This window comes from Semicossyphus pulcher, unplaced genomic scaffold (genome assembly GCF_022749685.1).
Source record: "Semicossyphus pulcher isolate SPU_LCO1_2020_fin unplaced genomic scaffold, fSemPul1.0.p SCAF_7, whole genome shotgun sequence".
NCBI classification, from domain to species: domain Eukaryota; kingdom Metazoa; phylum Chordata; class Actinopteri; order Labriformes; family Labridae; genus Semicossyphus; species Semicossyphus pulcher.
In genome coordinates, this window is record NW_027211748.1 from 29,937,019 (window position 1) to 29,957,551 (window position 20,533).

The 20,533-nt window shown below is 45.4% G+C and overlaps 1 protein-coding gene across 2 annotated transcripts in view; it reads right to left on the reverse strand.

Annotated features, from left to right (window-relative positions):
* Positions 1-15,069, reverse strand: part of tmeff1a (transmembrane protein with EGF-like and two follistatin-like domains 1a) — a 75,263-nt gene extending 60,194 nt beyond the window's left edge. For both annotated transcript variants that reach the window (XM_069685483.1, XM_069685482.1), the window contains exon 1: positions 14,828-15,069. In XM_069685483.1, coding sequence (XP_069541584.1) covers positions 14,828-14,987 — 160 coding nt within the window. In that variant the 5' untranslated portion in view covers positions 14,988-15,069. The remainder of the gene's footprint in view (positions 1-14,827) is intronic.
* Positions 15,070-20,533: the final 5,464 nt, after the last annotated feature.

The following is a 20,533-nucleotide window of genomic DNA, read 5'->3' on the forward strand; positions in this document are numbered from 1 at the left end:
TCCTGTCTCTCTTCAGCTGTCCGATCTCATAAAGGCAGAATTACGGTGGCTGACAAGAGCAATCGGTCTGCAACGGTTTCCATTAGAAGAAACGACAGCGGAAACACGCTCCAATTAAAAAAAAACGTGCTGCAAAAAGCCGAAACAAAAGCATTAACATCAAACGTGCTGCCAATACAGAAACAACGCTGAGTGCAAAACACACAAACCCACAAAACACATGCAGGACAGAAGTGCTCCAGGCCTGTAGGGGGCGCTCGGTGTCACAGCTATGAAGAAGTGTTATGTGCCTTAGCTACAGATCGAAGTTAGCCGTGCAGCTAGCAGCTGACTCTGCCCGGTGTCGTTTTTTTGCAGCGGGTTAAATCGGGTCTACACAAAGACGTCATTTCAACAAGAAGGTTCAGAGACGTCGTAAAGGGAGCAGTTTGAAACATTCCCCACAGAAGAAGAAAAAAGAAGACTGAGCATGTGCAGGGACTTGGGCGGTGCAGCTCTGACTAAGACGGCAAGACGACCCCTGGATGCTGACGGAGGAGACAGAAGAATCAATATAACATCATGCTAAGCTTGAGAGTCACGACATGTTGAGCGGCATGTCTGTGAAGATGCTGGCTCACTGATGGAATAAAAAACAGCCTCTGCTTGTGTGTTTCTCTCGTTAGTTACTGCTTGCTCTTCTCTCGCGGGTGTGAGTTCCCCGTCTGCAGGCTGTGTACTGATTGGGTTTGTCTGTGTGATATGCCTGCTATAAATCTGTTTCATCTTTGTGGTGAAGTGCTGCCTTTACTGTGGAAAGCTCCTCTGAGAGTCTGCACACAGAGCCAAGCAGAGACTGAGAGGGGCTTTGTCCTCCTGCAGACGCTTTACGGCCTCTCCGCATGTTGGGACTGTTTCTGAACCTCGTGGACGCTGCTGTCAGGACACCGCGAGCACACAACAAACCCCAACTCTGTCGCAACCTCCAGCTGTTCCCAGGAAGCCTGGAATAAAAGCACTGAACAGCAGACTCAGTACATTTAGATTTCACAACTATGAGCTGATGCTGTCTGTTGATGCAGCTGTCCTGACACTCAGGACCGTGTTGCATGCTCAGCGCCAAGCTCTCGTGTCGTCTTATTCTCTGTTTTTTTTCCTTTGTAACTTCCTGTCAGGACCTGTCTTCCCCTCTGCCTCGCTCTAAGCCTTCAGTCGTTAACCTCCTCCTCTTCTAACCCCGGGCAATCACATAAACCTTCCTGCCGGCGAAGATGGAAAATGTCTCACTCTGATATTGACTTTGAAGCGGCGGCACACGACCCGATGTGCGCTCTGTTCAATTCGTATTTTAAAGCTGTAGTTTGACGTGAGACACTGAACTGCTGAAGAAGAGATTTAGGCCTCAGATCCACACCGAGACTCTCCCGCCGCCGTCAGACGGCTGCTGCAGGAAGATCAAAACCTCGGCTAACAAGCCGAGTTACTGGGATAAACAAGCAGCGAGATGCAAACCACAAACAGACAAAGACAGCCGAGACCACAGAGTGTCTGAGAACAGATCAGACAACATCAGATCACACAGGAGAACCTTTTCATTGAAAGATACCAGTTCTGTGTGAAGGTTCCTCCCTAACCAGATCAACAGTTTTGAACCATACAGAACAGCAGAACAGATGAGTGATTATCTCAGTGCAGAGAGAAACCAACAGCAACCGAGGAGGCCGACAAACACTGTGAAGCACTTGAATGTCTGTCTTAGAGATAAATGCAGTTCTAACCTTTGTAAACACTGATGATCTACATCATCTGGACCACAAACACAGAGACAGATTTATATGTGAGGTACTCATTAAGCCTCACAGCACCTCCCCCCCCCCCTGTCCTGTTGCTGCATTGAATGGGTTCGCCCTCAGAGTCGCTGATGCGAGACTAATCCGGTCCCATTCCAATTCTGGGCACAGCAGAGGACACCAGACCCCGCTCCCCCCGGCAGGTGATTTGCACTTGATGCATTTTAATTGATGCACAAAGAGATCAAGATCGGTGCGTGTGCATCTTCCGAAGCAGCAGCCAGGCAATAGGAGCCTTCGAGATGCTGCCGTAGCTCCAGAGATGCAGAGGAGTCGACTCCAGTCGGCTACAGGCTCTTTGTCCGTCCAATCAATGGGAGGGGGAAGCTAACCCGGAGCTCTGCGGCGGCTAATGGCTTCACAACAAACCCTGCAGAGAATATGAGCTCCAGAGGCTCCCAGTGACAAAAGGCTGAGGAGAATAAAAGAAGGCCGGGATAGATGCAGACATGCATACCAACCAACCACAGTAAGGATGATGTACGACGGCCGCAGAATTAAAACGCAGCAGCACTGAATTATGAATCGTCTCTGGCAAGAAAATATTGGTTCAATCAATTCCTGCTGAATAAATAAAAGTACGACTCGGCCTCCGCCGGTTATTTTGTCATGAAGAATTCATCACCATCAGCAAGGAGCTGCTCGTTACCCTGAGGCTAATAACACGAGTGACGGGACATAAAGACACTGTTCTGTCTGCAGCTCAGAGACACAGCACATGTACGACAACAGAGCCCGTGTTACAGGCTGTGGTTGGGCCGATCACAGTTACCTGGCTGTGGCTCTCGGTAAATGGCCACGACCTCTTACCACTGCGTCACATTGTGGTGGTCATGGCTTCTTGTGAATGGGAGAAAGAGAGTACCTCGAATGCAACATGGTGAAGATGGGGGCTGGTGCTTCCCACAATGCCTTGCATGAATGAAGGATGCAGTGTCAACAGAAAGAGAGCGCCCAGCTTTATGCATCCTCAGAGAGTGTGGTGTTTACCTTTACAGCTGCACTAATCAATACTCCTGTATTAAAAATGGATTAAATGACTGCTTTGTTAAAGAAGTCGCTCAGAGTGACGACCGCGCGGAGAATCGTCACCATCGTCTGCAGCTGCACGAGGATGGTGAGCCCCTTTAACTCTGAGTTTGTATTCTTGCCGGTCTGAACGTTGCACTCGCAACATTTAAAAACAAATGTTCATCCAGACGACGCGTCTCTCCTGATGTTCCACAGACAGAGATCAATCGTCTCTCCTGACACCAGCTGCGCCGATAAATACTGCAGAAGCTGATTCAACACCGCTCATTTGGCAGAAATCACTGGTCTTGTCTTCAAAAGGTATGAAGCCGGAGAAGCTGCTATCAGGATAAATATCCACCAGCGAAGGCGAAGAGAAAAACACTCACATGAAGACCACCTCAGTGAACACGCACAGCTGCATTCTGCAGTAAACACATTCAGAGCTGAAACCCTCCTGCAGGGAGAGTTTGAGATACCAGAGTAAACAGATCAGCCAGTCGAGTTAAAATATCATCTTGTCCTCCGCGAGCTCCCGTCTCCAGAGAGTGAAAGCAAACACTTCATATTTCATCATAAATCTCTGTTTGTCTCATATTTGCATTTAATAACTCCAACAGGCTCCAACAGCACAAACACGGCCCAGAGGTTACGTTCAGTGACTGAATTAGCTGAAGCTAGCAGCTGCCACTCAAAGAGGCCACGCCCCTAATGATGCATCACTTTCAGCCTTAATATAATGTAAACAGGTGAGCTGTATAAAGATTCTCCCCGTACAGTTGTCCTGAAGAGAGAAATGAGCTATAGAGACCCAAACTGTTTTTTGTACCAGGCTGTAAACATGTTTATTTCTGCTGTAAAGTTTAACATGGGGCTCTATGGGGACTGACTCACTGCTGGAGACAGCCTCAAGTGGACACCAGAGGAACTGCAGCTTTTGGCACTTGCTGATTAAGCAGTTAAAATTAGGGCTGGGTTTAAAAAATCGATTCTCATTTAAATGACCCAATATCGATCAATAAATCCCGAGATCGATCTTTTAAAATATGTAGAAACGTGTCTGATCACTCACATTTCTGAGCGCTCCTGAACGCAGCGCGACTCAGCGCATCCCCCCAAAACACGGCAGCGAGGGAGACATGGAGACATCAGCAACCTTCGCCGGACTCTTTTTATCGTGCGTCCATGAATATGTGAGTTAGTTTTGCACCGATGTTTCTGTTCCTCTCTGTCAGCGTCGGTTTGTCCGCGGGTGTATCTTCAGCGTGTTGTTGTACAGTATGCCTCTCCTCACGTCTCTGAGTCTCGTGTGGTTTTGGTCTCAGATCTCTTGAAGTCCAGTTTGTTTAATCAAAACCACGAGCCAGATGTTCAGACTGAAAGAGTTCATAAGCTGTCTAATTCACATCACTGTTGATATTGTGTTGACTGCTGTGTGTTGGTCATGTTACATAAAAAGTACATGATGTCTTTGGGGTCAATTCTTATTGTAAACATTAAACACTTTGATAACGCAGCAGGTTAGAGGTGCACTGATATTGTAACTGAAATACCCTTCACAAACATCCATATCGAATTAAATCGAATCGGAACTCATTATCGATACCCAGCCCTACTTAAACATAAATATCCTGCCTGCTCAGCCTAAATGTATTTAAAAACCACAGAAACAAACATTACACGGCTGAAACACTCTGTTATGACCTCTTTGCTCTTGTCTCGTCTCTGCAATGGTTTAAATGCACTGACTGCAGAATCTGCTCCACCAGCCAATAAGATAAGACAATCTTATCTTACAAACCAATAAACAATAAACTCAATAAACTCATATCTAAACTAAATGTGTATTTCTTTGTTCTCTGATTAAATGTTGAGCTAAACTTGGACAGACAAACGACTGTCCTGTCACTGCACTCCACTGCTGTTCAATCCACCGCGTCATGCAACCTGAAGCCAAATCACCGTCCTCGTATTTAGCATTGTGATGAGCTGTATCTTTAACCAGGCCTGCGTTTCACAGAAGAAACAGTGGTGCTGAAATAGAGCAGCAGCAGCAGCAGCAGCAGCAGCAGCAGTGAGGAGGCCGAGCCGCTCTAAATCTGACAAATGAGGCCCCAGCAGCTTCCCCGCCTTCATAAACCTGCCATTCACGCCTAATCTACACGGCCGTCGACACATGTAGTATTACCTCGCCTAATAGACAGCCCACACATTAAGCCGCTGTCACAGAAATCATTTTAATTTCCTCACTGAGGGGGTGGAGGATGTCGCCAACTCTTAATTGTTCCTTTGGTTTGACGCCCAAACGTTCATTAACATTTAGACGTGTTACCGGCCCCGATGTGGCGACGTGTGTGAGAGCCTGGTGCCACGCAGACAAATGCATCCTGAAAATCTCCTCGCTATGTTCCGTGTCTGCAGAGGCCTTCAGATGATGCAACACCCCCCCTTTGAAGCCGTGTTGGAGGCAGTGTATCTTACCCTGCTTCACATGCTGGAATCTCTTTAAACCTGGAGCCTGTTTTTACATATTTTGGGGTCTAAATGACTCACACAAAAAGTGACAGGCTCAGATTGTTATTCTAAGTGTGTGACAACATGACAGAAAGGATCCCTACAGAGATAGACCTTTTTGTTACAGAGGAAGATGATTGTTTTAACCACAAACAGACGTTACATCGCTCTCTGCAAACACACCAGACTCCATTGAAAAAAAGAGTAATTTTACACACACAGAACACAGGAGTTGCTGCTCTACTGCTGCTGCAATCCGCTTGTACTGTGTGTCACACAGATATTGTGTTGAATCTGAAGTTACCATATAAAACAACAAGAACACACAATAACAAACTCACTGATTATGGCTGCGGGAGAACATCTACTTCAGTGTGAGCTAAAATCAGTGTTTTTATGAATGGAGTCTGGTGTGTGTGCAGAGAGCGATGTAACGTCTGTGTGTGGTTAAAACAATCATCTTCCTCTGTAACAAAAAGGTCTATCTCTGCAGGGATCCTTTCTGTCATGTTGTCACACACTTAGAATAACAATCTGAGCCTGTCAGTGGAAACAACAAGAACTTTTAGCGGACGACCTTTGACCCATCTAGGATTATGTTGCAGCCCTTACAGCCTGTTTCACTGCTGCAGGATGAACACATCTACTGGAGACATTCAGACACTGTTTGTACCTTTTAGTCATTTAGACCCCAGAGAACGTAAAAAAGAAAAGCACTGCTTTAAAAATATTATTTCACTTGACTTATAAACTTAGTTTTACGTTTTTTTTAAACATTAAAAAGGTTCTTTGTTTGCAATCAATAAGATTAATTAGTACTTTATGGAAAGGATCATCAAACATCTGCCTGCGAAGGTGTCTTTGATCAAAAAGTGCAAGTGATGCTATTCTGTATCCAACCCCGACCTTTGACCCATGACCTCACAGAAGAGGGGAGAAAAGAGGAAGCAGGGTCTCACACTCCTCCAGCACAGGGGAGGATCAAAGAGGTGGATCAATCAGACGCTGGCTGCCTCACACGTTCACACCTGCGGTCGGACGCCGTTAAGATTTACATTTCTGGAATGAACTTGATCCGAGGCTCGGGCTGAGTAAGATTAGCTCGTTTGAAGTGCAAACATCAGTGTGTCATGGCGCTGCAGGGCGACCGAGGTGAGCAGGAGAAGGACGGGGTGTCACCTGAAGGCCTGCAGGCTGCGACACACCTGCAGAGCAGCAGGATCACCTTCCTGTGAGTCACTTCAGATGTCCAAAATGACGGTTAGTGAAAACGTGGCTGCAGGAAACAAGCATGAAAGGTTTTTATCCCACAATGCAACAGGAATTAAAGTCAGTCTTTCTACCAAAATGTTTGATTCAAGATTTGATTTAAATATAAACCTATGGACTCGTCAGAGTCACACTGCTCCTTACTCTGCTTAAAATTCACCTGCTGTTACTTGACAGGAAGTTTGACAGGAAGGATCTGTTGTGTGTATTTGTTTTACTTTAAAACAATCTGCAAACATTTTTCCATCTGTTGTCTCTGTGAGTTTTGAGCTGTTGTTTTGTGTTTGATCTGAATTCAGATTTAAAACACCAACATCACAGAAACACAAAAAGCCAATCGAGGCAGCGGTACATGAGAAGGTCCTGTGTTCTTATGGTCTGAATGATTTATATGTGCAAGAAGTTTTAAAATAACTCCAGTAGATGTGTTCATCCTGCAGCAGTGAAACAGGTTGTAATGGCTGCAACATAATCCTTGATGGGTCAAAGGTCGTCCACTAAAAGTTCTTGTTGTTTCCACTGACAGGCTCAGATTGTTCTTCTAAGTGTGTGACAACATGACAGAAAGGATCCCTGCAGAGATAGACCTTTTTGTTACAGAGGAAGATGATTGTTTTCACCACACACAGACGTTACATCGCTCTCTGCACACACACCAGACTCCATTCATAAAAACTGTGATTTAACCTCACAGGACACAGGAGCTGCTGCTCTGCCTCTGCTTTGATTGGTTAGTTTGTTTGTGTTGTTGTGTGACTTTGATGTTTAAAATTCTACAAAGCAATAAAAATAAGCTAAACAAACGAACAGATCAAGGCAGCGGTAGAGCAGCAGCTCCTGTGTCCTGCACAGAGAATTTACTGTTTTTGTCAATGGAGTCTGGTGCCTTTGAAGAGAGCGATGTTTCTTGGCTGCTGATTAATATTCAAACATGAATATTCATTCAGGTGAATCTACCTGCAGAGACTCGACCTGTAAAGCTTCAGCAACAAGCGACTCACTGACAGTCTGACATCTCCTCACACACGGCTGCCGTTCCTCCCAAAAAGCACCTTGACTTCACTCCGTGTTTCATCCTCGGGGCTTAATTAAACTCTGAAACAGATTTAGAAAGTCCACATCCAGCCAGTTGACAAACACCTTTTTATCGCCTCCTGAAAGACAATTAAAAGCGTCTGTCTCCCCGTAGCGCTGCAGATAATTGCTTTGCCCTGTTCTCAGTCTGCAGACCTGATCGGTGGATAATTCCTTCTCAGCTGGAGAGGAGCGGGACGTCAGTGGAAGAGCCTCTGCTGGCCCTGAAAACATTATCTGTCATTCACACTCTGTGCCTGGCATTTCACGAGCGGGCAGACAGTCTGTGTGTGTCTCATAAACTGAAACAGCACCTTCACTTCACCGTGACTTTAAAGTCCTGCTCCAGACAGTGTTTCTAACCGTAGCATCGAGTCAAACTGCCGCACAGGGGGAGAAATCTGACAGTATGGAGGTAGTTTTCTTGGCAGGTTGAGCTGCTGTCACCCGGTTATCTTCATCAGTCCTTCATACAATATTCATCAGGGTCAAAATGGCCTCCGTCATTCCCGATCATGGCTGGATAACCCGCTACTTCCAGTCCAAAGCTCCTTTGCTGGGGATGCAAACACCAACTGGGCACTAACTGAGCTAACAGCTAACTAGCTAACAGAAACAAGTAATCTGTCCGTCAGAAACCTCAGAGAGTTCAAGCAGAGCAGCTGGAGAACATCAAAGGGAAAACCAGGAAGTATTTTATCCATTAAATATGATCCACTTTCACCACAGTCTCTCTCTCTTTAATCAGCTGATTGATAAAAACAGGACAAAGCATTAAAAGGTTTCTGTCCTTCATCATTCTTTCGGAGCGGTAACCTCAGGGGATGGAAAATACTGCTAATGTCACAGTGCCAACAGCTGCAGTTCCTCTGGTGTCCACTTGAGGCTGTCTCCAGCAGTGAGTCAGTCCCCATAGAGCCCCATGTTAAACTTTACAGCAGAAATAAACATGTTTGCAGCCTGGTACAAAAAACAGTTTGGGTCTCTATAGCTCTAGTGTCATGAATATCTGGCTAATCGACATTCTGAGGAAACAACTCACAAAAACACATAAACAGTGGCCACGTTTAAATTCTGTTATGATGTCTGATAGGGGTGCAACGATCAGTCGATGACAAAATTAGTCGGCAACAAATGTAATTGTCGATAATTAGTCGGTTACATCATTGCGTGTTTTTCATGCTCTGCGCGGACATAACATGGTTCTCCGGAGCTGAGTCGTCTCACATCCTCACTGTCTCTGCTGAGAGAGCGACCGGGAAGCGGCAGGTAAACAAAACATAGCATGATGTCGACAGCCGATGCATCACCATCGCGTCCTCAAACTCCTAAAGTCTGGGAGCATTTCAGCCTCAGCGCTGCAGAGAAAAGGATCGCCTGCAGGGTCTGTGAAGAGGAGCTCGTTTATCACGGGAGCACGTCGGGAATGTGCGCGCGTCTGAAGAGAAGGCACGATGGAGCCGTGTTTGATTTATTTTTTATATCAGCTCTTGTTGTTGGTTTTAAACGGACAGAAACTTGATATTTTATTGATCTTTTGTATCAGTCGGAGCCAAATCAGCAGCAACGTTTATAAAAGACATGTTAAATGAAGAACTCATATTGTCTTTGTTAGTTAGCACATGCTTAAAGAACCTCCAACTACATTCTAGACCTGCTCTTTTTGTAAAGTGTCTCGAGATAACTCTGGTAATGATTTGGCGCAATACAAATAAAATTTGATTGATTGATTGATTGATTTAAAGCTAAGAGCTAAATAAGAGCCATTAATTAATTGTGCAATTCATCATCTGATTAGTCGATTTCAATAATCGATGACTATTAAAGTAGTCGTTAGTTGCAGCCCTACTGTCCGACAGCTGTGTCCCAGGCTGTAAGGGTGTGTAAGAAATCAGCCGCTCCTGATGAGACGGACCTGCAGAAGAGAGCCGGAGAAACTTCACATTTTAATTTGAAGTCAGTGTTTTTACAGGTTTTAATAAAATGTCCTTAAAATAACAGAAACATAAAGACGTAACGCACACTGTGGAGCTGCAGCAGCCCCCCAGGAACACACACACACACACTTACATACTTCTGATACTGTAAAACTGACTGACATGTGTGCATTGTGTTTACGATGATGCCTCATGTTATACAGTCTCTGGTGGGTTCGGTTTAGCACCACAAACATCGTCCCAGCTCTCCTGCATGTTTCCAGCCTCACAGGACGATCACTGACGATCATCCTCAGCTGCTGCGGATGAGAGCTCCGGCTAAATGACCGAGTGTAAACTGTAACCAGCGTCGACAGAACATCGATATCCACCCGCTGCTCTGTTAATGTCGGAGCTTCTGCTGGATCTTAAACAGGCCTGTTACAGAATATTTGTGGTCTGGACGCTCCATCAGCCGAGGCACAGAGAGGTCTAAAGGGTCTCCCAGTGAGCGAGTGTTCAAAACCTCACACAAGACCAAATTATAGAGTGATATCAGCCATGTTGGCTCCGTCCTGGAATATAATGTGACTCGGTAAAGATGGAACTGCTCGACGGTTTGAGAGCTCTTCAGCAGGGACAAAATAAAGTCTGGGTTTTCTGCCGACTGCTTCTGTAATAATCAGGAAGCGTCCCTGCTGTCTTCTGCTCGTCTGTGGAGCTGCAGACGAGTGCTCAGGTGACGTTCCGGTTAAAGTAACTCTGATGAAGGGTTTTCTTTACGGCTTCTTTCACTTCATAACCACACGCTGTACCTGCCGGGGTTCGTCCAGGCTGTCTGCCAACTCCGACGATTTATTACAGAGAGTGAAGCAGCGGAGCGGAGGAGGAGGGAAAACCTGCTGAAGGAAAACATCGCAGTGATTGGAGTTGTTTTAAGTGACATCTAGTTTGTTCTGGATCTTCTGTCCAATGAACAAGCTCCTGCTGGGTCATGTGACTCGTCTACGAGCTTTAATCAGTCCCTCCAGGAAGGTTATTTTGGCAGATTACTGAAACTTTTTCGTAAATATGACCAATCTTCCTGTTTCGTGCGTCAAATTCACAGTTGACTGCAGTTACAGACTGCGTTAAAATAGGAATATTAATAAATATTAAATATAAAATGTGGTATATTGAACTAACATTTACATTTTTATGTTTATGTATTATTATTTTAGGAGTTAACTCTCAAGTACCCCCTGCAGTTCTCCAATTTACCTTTTGATAGCCCAACATCTAGCTAACATAGCCAGCTCTGTGTCTAGCTAACATGGCCAGCTCTGCATCTAGCTAACATTGACAGCCCTGCATCTAGCTAACATAGCCAGCTCTGCATCTAGCTAACATTGACAGCCCTGCATCTAGCTAACATTGACAGCCTTGCATCTAGCTAACATAGCCAGCCTTGCATCTAGCTAACATGGCCAGCTCTGTGTCTAGCTAACATGGCCAGCTCTGTGTCTAGCTAACATAGCCAGCTCTGTGTCTAGCTAACATTGACAGCCCTGCATCTAGCTAACATAGCCAGCTCTGCATCTAGCTAACATTGCCAGCTCTGTGTCTAGCTAACATAGCCAGCTCTGTGTCTAGCTAACATGGCCAGCTCTGTGTCTAGCTAACATAGCCAGCCGTGCATCTAGCTAACATGGCCAGCTCTGCATCTAGCTAACATTGACAGCCCTGCATCTAGCTAACATAGCCAGCCCTGCATCTAGCTAACATTGACATCCCTGCATCAAGCTAACGTTAACAGCCCTGCATCTAGCTAACATAGCCAGCCCTGCACCTAGCTAACATAGCCAGCCGTGCATCTAGCTAACATAGCCAGCCCTGCATCTAGCTAACATAGCCAGCCCTGCATCTAGCTAACATAGCCAGCCCTGTATCTAGCTAACATTGACAGAGTTATAATCCACATGAGCTGATTTATAATTTGAAAACAATATGTACATTGTAAACGTATACATTAGCTGATCAAGTGAAAGTGAAGGACTCGTTGCTAGTCATTGTCAAAGCGCACGTCTTGCGCTCACATAGGTTCAGTGTCCTCAACTTGGCAACCAGAATGAGCTTCAAATCTGAGGAGGAGGGGGCGGGGCGAGACAACGCTCTCCAATATTTTGGATGTGGACTGCAGTACCTTTTTAGACGCTAGCTGTCAATGTTGCATACTGTTCCTTTAATTATGTGTAACACATTGTTGGTTTAGAATCACTTCCTTTATGTCAGCTGTGTTTTTGCTGCTGGCATGTCCTCCGTCTCCTCGCTGAACTTAAACCTTCTGACCAAAGTTACTGAGAACGATGGCAGGAAGTGGTAAACAAGAACTCGGGGCTTCAAATCGTCCCCTCAGGAATTCATAGCTGACGTCAGAAAGGCTATAACCACACTCCCCACACACACACTATGTTTTACAGTGCAGTCATAATACCAGTGAATAATGGTGTGCTATAAATGCTTGATGCTTCTCTGGGGCTGAATTTCCCTTCAAACCCTGAACACAGCAGCCGCTGCTTCCAACAAAATGCCACGAGCCATTTTGTAGTGTTCCTCCTGCGACTGTAAAAGCTTCCTTTTCTTCTGCTTTCTGAGCAACAACAGTTTGAGAAGAGTGCATCCAGTTATCTGGTATCAAGTGCAACACGGTGGATGTCGTGCACGGAGCAGCGAGAGTGTGCTTTAAAGTAAATCAGGTGTTTGCTTTGGTTAGTGACTTGGAACATTTCCGTCCCCCTCCGCAGAGTGTTTGCGCTCTGCTGCAGTGTGCGGGGCCTCAGAGAGCAGAGATCAGGGTGGCAGCGCTCGTCTGCGAGGAAAACGCTCCATTTCTTAATGCAAACAATGTGAGCCGCACGAGGACGACTCAGGGTTTCATTAATAAAACATGGCAGAGGCAGGCTCCTGCAGACGGGGAGAGTGACGGCTGACACTCTCCTACATGACTGCAGGTTTTCTTTTACATATTTAATAACAGCTAAAGAGCAGGAGCTGCACTTAATGAAAGAATGAATATGAGATAATGATAGGAATAAGGTTTTAATCAGAGCGCAAATATGTTCACATTCATTGTCCTTATGTTGGATATTATTTTACTGCCATGCATCCATTGATAAATACATTTATTCTTCATGACATGAACATCTGCACATCTGTTTTTGTGACGCCCCCCTTCAGCTCAGAGGGACACGATGTGTCTGCATGACGCTCATGAGGAATATTATTAGGATTTATAGCTGAGTGATGATTGTATAAACTTTTAATTGGCTTTCAGATTAAAATTTGTGTGATTGTGTTGAAAGCCGGGCTCAGTTTCCCCCCCGCTGTGCCCCAGCTTCAGGGATTAAAATAAACATATTTAAATCTGCAGTAGAAATGAAACATTCATTCTTGTGATGTCATGTATTGGACTTTCTACCAATGCTTAAAATCTGTACAACCTCAGCTAAACGTGTATGCTGCAAAAGCAAAAGACTTTTTATCAGAATTTGCAAAATTAACACTCAAAATATGTTGATCAAAAACTCCTCTGAATGTTGAAACACGGACAAAATATTTCTTAATGCTCTAGAAGGTGATTAATTTATTTTTATTTTTTGATAGTTTCATCTGCAGAAGAAATACCGTGTCTACATTGTTGAGTCCCTTCGAGTTCTTCTTTTCCCTAAAACCTGCACCAACTAAAGGTTATGTAACTTTTGTAAACAAACAAAAAGTGTTTTTACATAAGAATCATTTTAAACAGGATTATGTGAACAACGATCTCCTGCAGCCTGATTGCAGCAGCCCCCTGCTGACCCCGTTTTCACTACATTTTAAAAAACATGTAACCTAAGTAATGACATCATCACGGTACGATCTCAGCACCCATCGGCTATCGTCTGACAACGATATATTCTCTGGGAACGACTCTGGCTCACTTCAGCGGGATGAAGCCCAAACAGAAACAGATTCTCTTGTGATCGACTTTAATTAACGGCTCTTCAGTTTGCTGAAAGAACAACATCATGATGCAGATTAGGAACAACATGAAGCTTTGTCAGGTCTGTCCTCAAGAGGAGAAGAACACTACTTTAACATGAGATGGAGGGCGGAGCCATAATTTATGATGCATTCGAGGAAGTCGGGATATCTAAATGCTGAACTTTTGCGACACAAGTTTTTGATCTAGATCAGATTGTTAGCTGTCAGCATGCAGATGTCTGTTTATAGACATTATAAGAAGCTGAATCTTTGTCAGATGAAGCTGACGGGAGCCGGGATGTCATTACGGCAGATTACGTTCTGCTGATAGGCTCCATGATTGCTCAGTACTACTCGGCCTACAAATGCACCACAAACAGAAACCAGAACAGAGTCTACATCGAGATCACAGCAGGTCGAACACATTTTCTGGGGAAACTCTGACTTTGATTTATAGTTTTGACTTCAAAAGTATGAAAAAAACCTCTTTAAACCTCCTCGAGCACAAAGTTTGCATGTTGAGTGTATTTGTAATGAAATGAAAGTCAAAGCTCCTTTTAGCAAATAAAAATACCAGAATTTCAAAAAAGATAAAATAAGCATTTTTAAGAAAGAAGGCTGCAGGCTGCACAACTTTAGCAGTTTTTAGCCTTTAGTGAAACTGTTGGGTACACAGGTTGGCAAACACTAGCCATCAGTACAGCTACACGCCCCTTTACACACAGACATGATAATAGTGCAGCTGCAGTGTCGTAATGAACTCCCTGTAGGAGCTTTAAAGACACCACAGGAGATCACAAGACTCGTGTTCGAGCTAAACACTTATTTTCACCATCACGCAGCGTTTTTAATGTGATTTCTGTCAGCTGGAAACTAAACTGGCCACACACAGTCCGTTAAGGACACGAGACATCTGATAGCATCTCAGCCGCTATAATTAGAGCGTCTGTGTGATACCTCCTGAGATGCAAAGGTCAGAATAAACTCTGAGAGCACAGAGGCACCGAGTCAACAAGGGGGGACAAGGAGATAAGAAAACACCTGCAGGAATTCACAGTCTGAACACTGACTCCTCGTGCAGCATTAACAGGAAGTGCATGTTATTTTACAGGTTGAAGTGATTTCAGGTATGAGATCTTTCTCAGGGTGCATGGTGCGCACACACAGCAGAGCACACACAACCCGCAACAGCAGCAGCAGCAGCGTTCTTACCTGTGCAGTCCTTCCCTTTGCCCTTACACTCTCCGCTCTGAGGGTAATAAGACCCCCGGGCCCCCGGCAGGTAGAGCAGCAGAGACAGCAGGCAGGCGGACACCAGGTACCGGACAACCCCGCAGGGACGTCCGGGACACCTCCCAGGCCCTGACACCATGATGAAGAGGATGAAGACCGGCAGAGAAATCACTCGCTGCTCGATTCAGGTGAAAACGCGTGCAAAGTATTTAGCGTAATCCTCGGTGAAGCGGAAAACACACCCCGGCTGCTTCACGCTGCGCCCCGCTGCAAGCAGAGCATCAAATGCTGGAGAGGAGGGAGCAGAGAGAGCGCTGAAGTCTGCGGTGAAGATGGAGGAATGTGCAGAGAGCTCCTCGCCTGCTTCCGTGTTCAGGAAGCCTCGGAGGCGGTCCGGTTTGTCCAGGGAGGCAGAAGAGGAGGCAGCGGCAGCATTCTCGCCATCCGTCCGCCCTCCGCAGCGAAGCTCCGCGTGTTTTTCAGGTACAGTTATCTGATACAGCTTATATCTGTCGGCTGTCGCACACGTAGCGGTCCTCCACGTCCTGATTCCCGTGCAGACTGATGCTCACGACGCTCCGGTTGTGGTGTTTCTCCGCGCGGCGAAGACGCGGTTTCAGGATCCTGCGGAGCGAGACGCGGTGCGTAAAGAGGGCAGCAGCTGCAACCACAACAAAGAGATCCGGACTGAGGAGGAGAGGACAGACAGGCTGGTCACGTGAGAGGATGCAACACTCCCCTCCACCTCCACGCCCCTAACGCACGCGCGCACGCGCGCGCGCACACCTTCAGCACAAATGCAGACAGAGCACAGAAATGATTTCTAAACGCAAACCCAAATCACAATGTTCTGCTACACAATCACTGCGCTTAAATCGTGTCTACAGAGCTGCTGTCAGTGCTGCAAACCTGAACGTCCTCCTCACAGGCGGCTTCGTCTCATTTCAAGAGTATTTTAGCATTTTATGATGATTGTGACTCACAATAAACACTCTGTCCTCCCAGCATCCTTTGATAAATAACTCACTTTTGTGCTCAAAGTTAAGAAAGTGCAGCTGTTGCTGAAGCTCAAGCACACATCATAATGTACAGGCTAAGGTAAGAAGGTTTCTGTCCCTGAGGTGACATTTTTAGACTGTAAAACTCGTAATGCAGCGACTCTGCAGAGCAAGTAAACATGTGCACAACATGGACCACTCCAGATGCTGCTATGTTTACTTATTTACAATACAGCAAATGTTATAATGTCCATGTATATCCACTATCAATTAGGGTTTTTGCAGTAGTCCATAAAGCTGCAGGTCAAAGGTCATCCTCCAAGCTTGCAGGCGCTCACTATCATGGCCTGACGTTGCTGCTGGGCTGAGGTCAAAGTTCATTAGAAAGAGGGCATCTGTTCCTCACTGAGCCGTACAATATGTAATATTTAACAATATTTTATGGAGAAAATATTTTCCGGTTGATGTCCTGCAGCTGCTCTGTCCGAACCCCGTGATTAACGGAGTTTCCTGATGGACAGATTGTTTACTTGTCTTTCTTCTCGTTAGCTTCGTTAGCACAAGGAACGTTAGCTCGGAGCACCGTTGACTTTAAAGGGCCAGTTCGCCGATTTTCAACCTCAGTCCTAACATGCTATCACAGGGAGCTGATGCCGTCATGGAAGGAAAAAATGCAGTTTGGCTCTGTGTCTTTGGAGGACGCTATCTGCTTCTCCAATGGGCCCTGGAAAACCTCCGCCAGACTACGTAAAACGCGTCATCTGGTGGAGGCCGGGGAGCTTGCTAAACTACACTTCCTCAATCGCCCGCCTCCGATGTCATGTCTCGTTCCAAATCGTCAGGTTTGAAATGTCGACTGCAGACCTGAAGATGTTTTAGACGATGCACCGGTATGTTCTCGTCGTATATCAGGTTCTGTCCCGCTCTGAGCCGTCGCCTGCAGTGAAACGGTCATATTTCACTCCAGCGTCTCTCACTGGGCTGTTCCTTTCAGAGGGAGGGGCGCAATGCATGCTGGGTGTTGTAGGAATGTAGAATGGGCGAAACAACGAGCTGTTATTACAACTTTCTCCACAGCTATGGCGCCAAATTCAAATATTATTGCTTCTATTGATTACAGAGAACACCAGCTTTGACTGACAGCAGCTTCTTCCAGGGGAGGACTGCTCCTTTGAGCACATGCTCACCTAGTGATGGGTCTGTAGGGGCTTGGGAACCGGAGGGTGGCCGGTTCAAGTCCTGGTTCGGAACAAGCATGGAATTGGGGCTTGTAGCTGAGGTGCCAGTTCCCTTCCTGGGCACTGTCGAGGTGTCCCTGAGCAAGGCCCCAAGTCCCCCAACTGCTCAGGGCGCTGTCGCATGTCCTTAGAGTCCTGTTTGTGCATGTGTGTGTATTTCGGGCCTTTGTTTGTGTAGTTTGAACCAACCGAGTGAAAAGATTGAATTTCTCCTCGGGGATGAATAAAGTCTTCTTCTTCTTCTTCTTCTTCTTCTTCTTTGCTGAGCGACATCTGTAGACGAATGTGGAAACCAAAGTGACTTCCCCTGACAGAGACCGACGCATTTAGCAGCTATCTGTGTCTGGGCTCACCATAGCTAGCTTGTTAGCTCGTTCAGTGTTTGTCATACATTGATGTATTCGTAGCGACTCGTGCATGGGAGTCGGGACTGTTGTTGGCTTTTCCTGCAGAGAAGACGTTGGCCGTATCTGTTGCTTTAAATGACCCACTTTATTTTGTTAACCTGAGCTAGCGTAGCGTTCTCTTTGTTCCACAAGCTCTTGTTGCTTTGTGAGTCTAATCAGTAAACTGGTCAGCTACCACCACAATATCAATCTCATTCTGTGGGAGACACTTTTGTTAGCTAGCTGATTAGTCAGCTAATGAATTAGCCTTGATCATGGCCTGTTTAGCTTTTATAACTTAGTGATTGCTAACTCCTCTCCAGCTCCACCCTCTCATCCTAATGTGGTCACTTCTGGCTCCAAAGAAACAACATGGCGACGGTATGGGGACGCCAAATAAACAAAGATGGCGATGGCTAAAATGCCAAACTCGAAGCTTAAAAAACAATAGTCCGCAAACCAACGAGTGACGTCACGCAGGCTCAGACCACTTCTAATACACAGTCTATGGTTGAGTTAGCGGTCCTCTCCTTCACTGCACATTTCTGCACCTGCTGCAACATTACCTTGAAGCTGTGTGATGGAGCCAAATGTTTCCTTTCCAATGATTAAGTATGAATGTTTAAAGGTTGAAATGTTCTCCATAAGATGATAAAAGTCCTTTCGTGGGAACATTTCGGTGCCTTGCTTTAAAACTCTGTACGTCAGATATAAACTGTTTCCTGTTTAACTTCAAACAGAGGACTTCAGCAGCACTGGACCGTCCTGTGGAGTCATTCCTGAGCTGCTTGTTTAAACACGACTCATTAAACGCTCCACGTTGACTGGATTAATATTTACACAGCTCAGATTGGCTCCATTTTGGGAGGGGCTCCACCGCTGGCACTCCACCAAGACGGACCAGTGGACTCATTTGGCATGCCACCTTTGCTCCAGCTGTCGTCTCTCCACCAGGATAAGACTATTTTCTCTCACAAGCCTGAAGCAGCAGCAGGAGGAGCGGCGGCGTTGGGGTCTGTAGATGTGAGTCCTCTGCGGTGCTGTTGGACATGGTTGGTTCCACGCCGGCGGCTCTAACAGCTCTCCCGGGCTCTATCACCTCCTGCCAGACGGCAGAGTGGAGCGAGCCTGTTCTAAATCACTCACCACACTGCTGATTAGCTTTCTGGACGAGGTTAAAGACCTTCCAGAAGGTGTGGAAGGAGCGGCAGCGGCAGAAATAAAGAAGTCCTCCCTGATTTATTTCACTTCACTCCGACACTGAGCCAAAGATCAGAGACTTCTAGACAAAAGGCTAATGTTTAAACTCCCTCACAGACAGAGAAAATTAATGGCCGGGCTCTCCTTTTCACACATCTTGTCTAAATGACTTACAGGTACAAGAAGTTTTAGAATGTCTCCAGCAGATGTGTTCATCCTGCAGCAGCGAAACAGGCTGTAATGGCTGCAACATAATCCTCGATGGGTCAAAGGTCGTCCACTAAAAGTTCTTGTTGTTTCCACTGACAGGCTCAGATTGTTATTCTAAGTGTGTGACAACATGACAGAAAGGATCCCTGCAGAGATAGACCTTTTTGTTACAGAGGAAGATGATTGTTTTAACCACACACAGACGTTACATCGCTCTCTGCACACACACCAGACTCCATTCATAAAAACACTGATTTAACCTCACAGAGCGCAGGAGCTGCTGCTCTACCTCTGCTCTGATTGGTTAGTTTGTTTGTGGTATTGTGTGACTTTGATGTTTTACATTGAACTAAACAATAACAATAACCCAAACAAACTAACAGATTAAGGCAGAGGTAGAGCAGCAGCTCCTGTGCCCTGTGAGCTAAAATCACTGTTTTTGTCAATGGAGTCTGGTGTGTTTGAAGAGAGCGATGTAACGTCTGTTTGTGGCCTTCAAACCTGGATAACTCGTGCAGAACAGTTTCTTTATATGTCAGAGACTCTGTTTGTGTTCTGAAAAGGTTCGGTCTTAATTTCTCTCTAAGCTTCATCTGCTTTGGTCTCCGTGTTTAAGGTTTTAACAGTCACTGCCAGATTATTCCTCCCACCATATGTCTCAGGAAGAGAATTAACTGACGAGGCAGATTATATATTCTTTAACGCTTTATTTTAGGGCTCTGAATTATTTCTAAGGACTAATTCAGACACGCTGTCCATCTTTTTATACAGTCTATGATCCAAAAACATCAGATTTAATAGTAGAATAATGACGGGGACCGTTTTACTGTCATTCCCCGTCATTATATTTAGTTATTAAGTTATTTCTCAGCAGATATAAGAGCTTTAAAGACAGAAAGTTATAAATCTTGTTTTAATTAAGTCCGATCTAATCAGCTCTCTGAGACTGGATGGAGAGTCCAGACTATGAGGAATAAATGTGTTCTTTATGTTTCTGCTCCTTTTTCAGAGTTCTCTGGCTCCAGTACCTGAACGAGAGCTGGCACACAGACTCCACGGACGGGGTTTTCTACTGTCTGCACACAAAGCCGTGTTGCTGGGCTGTCTGCCTGCTGTAGCGCAGAGTAACTGGGAGTGATGGGAGGAGAGGAGAGAGGGGATATTGTGCGGATTGCAGGGCCTAAATGGAAAGAGAGGGATGGCAAATCAGCGATACTAATTAAATTAGGTTCCATGATAGTTATCTCTAATTGGCTTACTGCGTTTGTTGTGGATTGGGTCGTCTCACAGCGGCCTCCCTGGAAGGATGTCTGGTTGTAAGATGATATTAAAGCAAAATCCTTCAGATACGTTAAAAAGAAGTTATACTGCAAAAATGTTAGCATTCAAATGTACTTCAAACTATCGTAAGTGGAAGAATAAACCCTGCAGACACTGATTTATAGGACAATAATTATTGATGCATTAAATGGTTATTCCTAGCATAATAATAAAATATAATATATTATAAATATAAATAATATAAAATAATAATAAAACAGGGATTTTACCTCACAGAGCGCAGGAGCTGCTGCTCTACCTCTGCTCTGATTGGTTAGTTTGTTTGTGTTACTGTGTGGCTTTGGTGTCTAAAATGGTTCCTTCAAATCCGAC